The sequence below is a fragment of the Elephantulus edwardii genome, unplaced genomic scaffold, assembly GCF_000299155.1.
Source record: "Elephantulus edwardii isolate Elephantulus edwardi_28Jun2011 unplaced genomic scaffold, EleEdw1.0 scaffold00166, whole genome shotgun sequence".
Lineage (NCBI taxonomy): Eukaryota > Metazoa > Chordata > Mammalia > Macroscelidea > Macroscelididae > Elephantulus > Elephantulus edwardii.
The window spans coordinates 4,049,528-4,059,417 of NW_006399916.1; the positions used below are offsets into that span (position 1 = coordinate 4,049,528).

A 9,890-nucleotide genomic window follows, 5' to 3' on the forward strand; every position below is an offset into this window, starting at 1 on the left:
CCAGTTCCTGGTATGCTATCATCCTCTGAAACAAAGACATTCCAAATATCCTCAAGCCCTAGCCACCTCCTTTTATAAGGCTTATGCCTTCTCCTCTCAAGCATATGTTAAATTAGCAAACTAGGTAGGAACAAGCCTGCGAGGTTGCAAGCCTTGACCCATAGGGTGAGGCATAGCCTTAGCTTTTGTGTCAGGCATAAAACCTGAGCAGACCACCCACTGGTGTGCTTGCTGGTTAGACTCAGGTCTGCCCAAGCAACCTTCTGTAGAAGTAAGATACCTTGCCAGCATCTTTTAGTCTGCTGTGTTTCTGTCATGACGAGCCATGTTTATAACAGCTATAAGCCTAAAGAACTGGCTTAGCTGTCAACTTACTAGAATCCTTAGCAATGAAGCCATTCAATAAATGCTCACTTAAAAAAATCTACTTCCGTTATGGACATAATACTCCTCTTTTCCATGTTTCCACTTCCAGCAATCAAACAATATTGTCATTGTCTTCCCTATATCAAACTTACAAAAGCCCAGATCACATATCTTTTCCTTCAATGCTGCAAGTAACTGTTCAATTTTCTAATACCCTATTCCAACTTTTCATTTATAAGCTCAACTCACAAATTTCTCTAGATACCTACAGCAGCTTTTCTTTGTTTTAATTTTTATTTTATATTGGTTTGCTTACAAAGTTCATATACACTTTGTTTTCATACGATGCTTCATTCATAGTGTGTTTTTATACAATAATCTTAAGGCAGCTTCAAACTGTGTCACCCACCTTCAACTGAAATGTCTTGAATGGCAAAGCGGAGGATGATGGTCCAGATCATACCCAGGGTCATCTTCACATTACCATCAACAATTTCTGAAAGGAGAAAAACATAAGAGTGAGGTCGTCAGACGCCAGTGTGACCCATACACAAAGCAGAGCTACTGGAAACGGACAGGAGGACCAGTTTATGGTGTTCTGAGCACCATGGGATATCTCCTTATAAATATGGTGTCCAAGTTGGAATGGTTCAAATTGGAATGAATTTCATGTTGATCACAAGCACAAATCTGCATAAGAATTGTCATGGGAAACAACCAAGGGTTTTGTTTCCCAAGCCGGGTGACCACATGAACTATGGTTTTCAATAAACCAAGACAGAGAAGGTGGTCTCCTCTTTGCATGAGTCTTCTGACAGTGTCCCCATGTGACAAGGATATAGAAGTCAGTTGTGCACCAGGGAAGGGGGCCCACGCCAGCTCCTACCAAGATGGCGGTCTTAGCTCCCAGTCTCCCACAGAAGACCAAGAGGCTACTTCTTTCCTCCAAGGTATTTCTAAGTTCTTTCCTGTAATCCTTGTGAACAAGGCAGCTTTATACACATGATGCCTAGAGCTGGCTCTCCTATTCATGGCACCGTTCCTTCTCATCACTCTATGTCCACAGTCTAGCTGAGAATCTGACTCAGAGTGGGCTCAGGAAGTGTTCCTGGAAGGATGCGAGTGAAGCACCTTAGGGGCTGGAGGCAGCTGGTCGTGCCCCCCAACTCCTTCTGTTACCTTCAGCCCCGATGGACACCAGCTTCACGCCTTTGCTGGCTATGTAATCCAAGGCTTTGTTGACATTAGCAATTTTGTGGAATCGCATTTTTCCTCGGTCAGGTTTGGGCAGCCTTTCCCCTGTGGTATGGGAGAAAAAAGAGAGGGTCAATATAGAGAAAACAAACCTTAACATAGGGTCAAGACACCGAATCCAATCTGTGCTTTCCTGAAACTGTAAATATGCCAATAGGTTCTAGGCTTGTTCACAGCCAAACCCTGAGGGAATTCTGATCAAAATCGCTTTCAAGATCTAGTGGACCAGGGGAGCCACACAGTGAAGCAGGGTGTTCTTCAGGTGTTGCAGGGAGGGACCCCAGGAGGAGGCAACTTACAAAGGAGGAAAGAGAGAAGTGGCTCGGCACTCCAGGGGCATTTGGAGCGGCTGGCTAAAGGAAGCCAGGAGAACTTAATTCAAGCCATGCCAGCTGCCAGAGCTCATCTGAGACAACTGGTTAGGAAAATCTATGCATCAGGGAGTCCAGCCAACAGGCTTCCTCAGCACACTTCCTCAAGCATGATCCATTCGCTGCTCTGAGGCCTAATCCAGCCAAGGGAAATTCAAGGCATAGCATTACCCCACTGGGGATTTAACTCAAGGTTTCACAGTATAATGTACACACTGCATGTGAGATGATTTCTGGGATACACACACACACAAGCTGGACTAAGAGTGGAGAAGGTGACAATGATAGCTCTGATTGATTTTATGTAAAGATGAGTGGTGTATTATAACAGAATTCACTTCTCTTTAGGAATGGAATAATACCACTAGGCTCTTTAGAAAGATTTTCTTTCTTTTTTTTTTTTTTTAGAAAGATTTTCTTTGCCATGACACCAAGTCCCCACCAGCCCAGGAGAAAAGGTAATGGTTGTCAGCCTTCTTTGAATGGATGTTCTCTGCTGCCCACCCAAGCAGAGCACTGGGTGGGGGGATACCCAGAAAAGTGTTTTGGCACCAACCTGAGATGACTTCCAAAAGCAGCATGAGCTTCAGGCCGTTCCTGAAGTCCTCCTCGATGTTCTCGATCTGGGTGCCAGCCTTTCGGAGGTGGGAGTTACACCATGCTGTGAAGGTCTGCAGGGAGATCAGAAAGTGCTAAAGCAGAGTACACCCAAGGGGGACGCCCTGAGGGAGACCTCCAGGGATCAGATTCTCTGAGGAAGACCTCAGTGCTCAGAGATCCCAAGGGGGACCCCTAGTGCTCAAATCCAAGTGACCCCAGTGCTCAGAGCTCCTGAAGAAGACCCCAAGGAAGGCCCCCAGTGTTCAGATCCCCTGAGGGAGACTCCAGTACTCAGACCCCCTCCCTAAAGGAGACCTTCTAGTGCTCAGACCTCCCAAAAGAGAACTCCTATGGTTCAGACTCCCCAAGGGAGACACCCTCAGTACTCAGACTCCCCCAAGGAAGAACCCCCCCAAGGAAGACCCCCAGGGCTCAGGTGCCTCCAAAGGAGGAGCCTCAGTGCTCAGGCCTCTCAAGAGCACCCCCTCCAGTGCTCAGGCCTCCCAAAGGAGACTTGTAGACTTTCAGAACCACCCACATTCTGGGGCTCCTCAGGCTTCCACAGAAAGACTAAACAGTGAGACTTCAGCAAAATACCCTCTTTAGGGACTGAAAGGCATTTATGTTCTATACGTTTCTTAAAGGGAAACCACTATGAAAAGAAGTTTGGCATTTCTTTAGAAAGTTGAAAATAGAAATACCACTTGATCCAGGTATTCCACCACTAGGAATATACCCTAAGGAAATAAGAGCTGTAACAATAGCAATCAATCCAAGTGTTCATCAGTGAATGAACAGGCAGAAAAACTACGGCGAATTCGGTCATACAGTGGAATACTATGCAGCAGTGAAAAAGAGTGAATAATTTGTGATACCCTACACAACATGGATGAGTCCAGAGATACTATGCCAAGTTTAAAAAGTGAGTAACAAAAGCATAAATATTGCATAAGACATGTTGCTGCTATAAGACCGGAGAAAGATTTACACAGAGACACAATCCAGTGTGGTTACCATGGAGCAGGGAATTGATAATTAACTGACAGACAATAAACATTCATTACCATGGGTGAAGGGAAGGATACAATGTGGAAAGAATGGACAGGCATTGTGGGTATTGAAACTAATGTTACGGAATGCAATGTGCACGTATTATTGAAGAAAACCACAATATGCTTTGTAAACTTTTAAATGACGAATAAAAACATGATTTTTAAGAGCAGAAGCTCTGGTGACAACTGTAGTGAGCTGCACTGCCAACTCCAAAGCTTGGAGGTTCAAATCCACCAGCAACTCCAAAGGAGAAAGACAACAGTCTCTTCTCATATGGTTTCTAGCCTCTGAAATCCAAGGAGGGTCAGCGAGGAGTCAGTTGGTTCTGACTTGATGGCAGTGAGTATGAGCTGACCTTAAAAAGGTATCATGTTTACATCTGTAACTGCACCTTCTGAAAAGCCCTTACAGTGTAGAAAAGATACAGACTAGATTCTCAGCTCACTGCCATTGAGTCAAAACTGGCCCACAGCTGACCTCCCAGTGGGTTTTCAGAGGTGGTAAGTCACATGGGAGGACACTGCCCTTCCTCCTCCCATGGAGCAGCTGGCGGGTTTGAGCCTCCTCTCTGTCTCCCGGTTGCTTGTTTATTCAGGGTCCATGGTCGGTGCCAATGGTTAATGCAATGGTTAACGCACTCAGGTGCTAACCTCAAGGCTGGAAGTTGGACCACCCGGAAGAGCCTCTGAAGAACATCCTGGCGGTCGACTTCTGAAAAAGCAGCTGCTAAAGCCTTTCCAATTACGTGCTATGCATCGGAGAGTTGGACAGTGAATAGGGATGATAGGAAGAGAACTGATGCCTTTGAGCTGTGGTGCTGGAGAATAGTATTGAATATACCATGGACTGCTAGGAGAACAAACAGGTTTGTCCTGGAGAGAGTGAAGCCAGAATGCATCTTGGAGTCAAGGATTCTGAAGCTTCGTCTGACATACTTTGAATATGTTGCAAGGAGGGACTGGTCCTTGGAGAGGGACATCATGTTTGGGAGAGTGGAGGGACAGCGCAGCAGAGGAAGGCCTTCAATGAGATGGATCGATTATGTGAGTGGAGTGGTGGGAATGAGTGTGTCTGAGACAGCCAGGTTGGCACAGGATAGAACGGCATTTAGGGCTCTTGTACATGGGGTCGCTATGAGTCACAAGTGACTCGATGGCACATAACCACCACCAACAACAAGGTGTACGGAGCACAGCACAATTCCACCCACACTGACCATCAGAACTGCGGCTGCTGGCCCCACCACTTCGTGCATGCAGATACAATCCACCTGTTTGCAGGAAGGCTGGCTAAAGCACACAGGGTGTTCAAAACGTCTTCACTTAGCGCAGAGGGTGGGCGACAGTGTGTATTAAGCACAAAGGAAAAGACAGGAGGGTCCCTTCACCACTAAGACCCACTTGGTTATCCCAGATGAATGACACGTCTAAGCAAGTAACTAACTCATTCCAACAGAGCAGCGGTGCAGCCATTGATTTAATACTGCTCCCCTTCACAACTTCCTGCTGGTGTATTTCAGGCCCTGGGCCCAGCAAGCCCACACAGCCCAGCCCCGATGGCCTCCAGGTGCAGCCAAGTTAGCAGACTCCTAAAACAGCCTTTGGCTGGAAGTCTGCAAGTTAAATGGCATCCAAAGCCACTCTGCTTTTTTTCAAGCTTCTTTTAACTCAGTTTTCATTTGGAAAACACTATTTTCTGCCAATACAAGATTAGAAAGGCTGCAGGCAGATGCTGGTTAGAAATGCAAGCTGCCCCCTAGTCCTACAACAACCACGGGGCTGAGGCGCAAAGCACCTGCCTAGGACTTTAAACTCAGGAAGGAGACACACACACACACACACTCACTCTCTCTCTCTCTCTCTCCCTCCCTCCCTCTCCCTCTCCCTCTCCCTCTCCCTCTCCCTCTCTCTCTCCTGGTAAATATCACAAAGGACAATGAGCAGGGAGGACAGAAGGAGAATTGACGCCTTTGAGCTGTGGTGCTGGAGAAGAATATTGAATGTACCATGGAAGGCCAAGAAACAAACAGATTCATCCTGTTGTTGTTGTTGTTATGTACCGTCGAGTCACCTACGACTCATAGCGACCCTATGTACAACAGCCCTAAACTCCGCTCTGTCCTGTGCCAATTATCCCAGTCACTGAATCAATCCACCTCATAGAGGGCCTTCCTCTCCTGCGCTGTCTCTCCACCCTCCCAAGCATGATGTCCATCTCCAAGGACCGGTCTCTCCTCACAACATGTCCAAAGTATGTTAGACGGAGCCTCAGAATCCTTGCCTCCAAGGAGCCACCCGGTTTAACCCTTTCCAGGACAAATCTGTTTGTATTCCTAGCAGTCCATAGTATTCTCAATACTCTTCTCCAGCACCACAGCTCAAAGGCATCAATTCTCCTTCTATACTCCCTGGTCATTGTCCAACTCTGTGATGCATAACAAGTGATTGGGAAGACCAAAGCCTGTATCAGACGCACCTTAGTCTCCAGAGAGACACCATTGCTCTTCAGTACTTTGAAGAGGTCCCTAACAGCAGACTTTCCCATGGCAAAGTGCCTTTTAATTTCCTGGCTGCTGGTGCCAATGCGCCTTTTAATTTCCTGGCTGCTGGTGCCAAGACTGTTGACTATGGAGCCAAGCAAACTAAAGCTGTGTACAATCTCAATCTCTTCACCATCCATCCTGATGCTGCCAATTGGTCCAGTGGTGAGAATTCTTTGTCTTCTTGACATTGAGCCTCAATCTATATTGTAGGCTGCAGTCCTTGACACTCTGCAGCAGGTGCTTCAGGTCCTCTTCAGTTTCAGCAAGCAGGGTTGTGTCATCCGCATAATGCAGGTTGTTGATAAATCGTCCACCAAGCTTGACCCCACATTTCTCCTCATAGAGCCCAGCCTCCCGGATAATCTGTTCTGCATATAGGTTGAAAAGGTATGGAGACAGGATGCATCCCTGGCGTACGCCCTTCCCAATTTTGAACCATGCAGTGTAGAGAGGGTTAAACCAGGCTACTCCTTGGAGGCAAAGATTCTGGGGCTTCGTATGACATACTTTGGACATGTTGCAAGGAGAGACAGGTCTTTGGAGAGGGACATCATGCTGGGTAGAGTAGAGGGACAGCGCAGGAGGTGAAGACCCTCTATGAGGTGGATTGATTCAGTGACTGGGGTAATCGGGATGGGTGTGTCAGAGGCAATGAGATTGGCACAGGGTTTAAGGCTGCTGTACATAGGGTCACTATGAGTCGCAAACAACTCAACGGCACATAACAACAACAACAACTGCTGGGTAGGTTCAATCTGGCCACTTTTCAGTTACAGTCTGTGCCACTGAGGGACGTTTCAGAAAAGGTATTGGATGAGAGGACTAACTGTCTGCATGAACCACTGCCTCCTTTGCTATGTGACAAGAAAAACTAGATAGCCCACAACTGTTTTTACAGAACATTTTGATTGAAAATTCTATAGATGAAAAAAAAAAGAAAAAATATTTCATCAATTAATGTGATCAAAAGGGGAGAACTGCAAAACAGACTCTCAAATTCTCATAGAATTCAGACTTTCTGTAGTCATGAAAGCTAAATAAACCCTTCTAGCTACTGCCTCATCTTTAAACACTAAATCAAAACTGTTCTCTGAAGTCTTCTTAAACACCAAATGATAGTTTAGCTTAAGTAGTAAAGAGCATGTCATGGGTACTGTGTTTTTTTAAGACCTAGGTATATAGGGTCACAGTGATGACCGTAACCTGAAAAATTAGAGATGTTTAGTGAGCAGTGAGTTTATCTTGATGGGGGAGAAATAACTCAGAAAAGGAATATGAGAATGATTGTGTAACCTGAAGAATGAAAACAGTTGTCAGTGAATGAAGCAATCGTTGAGTCGATGCTTATATTCTACTGTGCATGGGTCTCAATAATAATGCAATACAACGGTAGAAAGGTACTTAAGGTTGGTCACTAGGTTCAGGAGATCATCAGGAGTATGGTAGGGGAAGGTTTCAATTGGAAGCAATAAAAAAGTTGTTGTTGTTGTATACAATTGAGTCAAAACTGACCTGTAATTAACCCTCCAGTAGGTCTTCAGAGGCAGTATATCTCACAGGAGACTGCAGAGTAGCTGGTGGATTTGAACTGCTTACCTTTGTGTTGGCAGTGCAATTCCCAAATGTGGAGAACTTCTGGGCTGAGCTAGACAGTCCACATCAAGTTCAGGGGCACTATTTATCTCACAAAAGCACTCGGGACTTGCTAGTGTCTGTCCTGGCTTCGCTGGAAAGTTGGTAAACCCAGGGAGCTGGACCAAGCCAGGTGGGCTTCCCCTCACATCCAAGGTCTTCACGATTTAATGCCCAGGCTGTTATTTAAATGGGGACCCCACAAAGAAGTTTAGGGTAGGATTTGTGGGGGTGTATTGTTACTGGTAGTTAGTTATCTGTTTCACAATCAGCACCTGGTCTAGTTTTCACAGCTGATATTGAACTGCTCCAGCAATTCTTTCCAAAGAGGTACTCTATCTGATTCCTATGCATACTATCAGGTGAAATCCATATGTATAGCCTGTGTTTATGTTTCTTATAAAATGTATTTGCAATGAATAAGTAAGTTTGATAGTGCAAAATTTTATCATTGTATCTCTGGCTTCATTTCTGTCATCTATTCCAAGAAAAGGTGATCCGACAGAGTGTGGAAATTATCAAACAGTATCATTCATATCACATGCAAGCAAGATTCTGTTGAAGATTATCTAAAAACGACTGGAACAGCACATGAACAGAGTACTGAAGTGCAGGCTGGGTTTAGAAGAGCCTGTGGCACTAGGTATTATAGCTAATGTTAGATGGATCTTGGCTGAAAGCAGAGAGTACCAGAGGAATGTCTATCTTTGTTACATCAACTATACAAAGGCATTTGACTATATGAATCACAACAAACTGTGGCTGACTGAGAAGAATGGGAATCCCAGAACACTTGATGTGCTTGTGCGAAACCTGTATTTGGACCAGGAGGCAGCTGTCAGAGCAGAGCAAGGAAACACTGCATGGTTCAAAATTGGGAAGGGTGTGCATCAAGGATGTGTCCCACCTCCGTATCTTTTCAAACTATATGCAGAACAGATTATCCAGGAGGCTGGACTCTATGAGGAGAAGTGTGGCATCAGGATTGGAAGAAGACTCATCAACAATCTGTGTTATGAAGATGACACAACCCTGCTTGCTGAAACTGAGGAGGACCTGAAGCCCTTGCTGTAGAAGGTCAAGGACTGCAGCCTTCAATATGGATTGAGGCTCAATATCAAGAAGACAAAGATTCTCACCACTGGGCTGACTGGCAGCATCATGATAGATGGTGAAGAGACTGGGTTTGTTGACAGCTTCAGTTTGCTTGGCTCTACAATCAACATGCTTGGTTCTAGCCGCCAGGAAATTAAAAGGCAAATTGCATTGGAAAAGTCATCTGTCAGAGACCTCACCAAAGTACCAAAGAGCAATGATGTCAGTCTGGAGACTGAAGTGTGCCTGATCCAGGCTATGATCTTTGCAATTACTTGCCATGCATCAGAGAGCTGGACAATGACTAGGGATGATAGAAGGCGCGTTGATGCCTTTGACCTGTGGTGCTGGAGAAGAGTACTGAATATACCATGGATTTCTAGGAGAATAAATAAATTTGTCCTAGAGAGGGTGAAGCCGGGCTGCTCCTTAGAGGTAAGGATTCAGAAGCTTTGTCTGACTTACTCTGGACATGTTGCAAGGTGGGATCAGTCGTTGGAGACGGATGTGATGCTTGGGAGGGTGGAGGGACAGCACAGGAGAGGAAGACCCTCACTGAGATTGACTGATTCCATCACTGGGGTAATAGGGATAGGTGTGTTGGAGACAATAAAATTGACAAGTGATAGAGTGGGGCTTAGGGTTGTTGTACAGAGGGTCCCTATGAGTCTCAGACAACTTGATGGCACATAACAACAACATTGTTACTGGTGCATTAATTTCCCCCATGTGATTCACAGGAACTGGGCAAGGGAGAGAGCACAGAGACAGCCCCCTCAGGCTGAGGTCACTAAAGCCATATATGTTGTTGTTGTTGTTGTTGTTATGTGCTGTCGAGTCATTTGTGACTCATAGCAACCCTATGTACAACAGCCCTAAACCGTGCTCTATCCTGTGCCAATCGCATTGCCTCTGACACACCCATCCTGATTACCCCAGTCACTGAATCAATCCACCTCATAGAGGTTCTTCCCCTC

At 45.6% G+C, this 9,890-nt stretch overlaps 1 protein-coding gene across 3 annotated transcripts in view; it reads right to left on the minus strand.

The window, feature by feature from the left end:
• Nucleotides 1-9,890, minus strand: part of ACTN2 (actinin, alpha 2) — a 92,954-nt gene that overhangs the window by 44,264 nt on the left and 38,800 nt on the right. For 2 of the 3 annotated variants that reach the window (XM_006895371.1, XM_006895370.1), the window contains exons 2-4: nt 2,548-2,662; nt 1,546-1,665; nt 776-862 (exon numbers count right to left, since the gene is read on the minus strand). The exons of the other annotated variant lie outside the window; for it this stretch is intronic. In XM_006895371.1, coding sequence (XP_006895433.1) covers nt 776-862; nt 1,546-1,665; nt 2,548-2,662 — 322 coding nt within the window. The remainder of the gene's footprint in view (nt 1-775; nt 863-1,545; nt 1,666-2,547; nt 2,663-9,890) is intronic. 3 annotated transcript variants of the gene reach the window in all.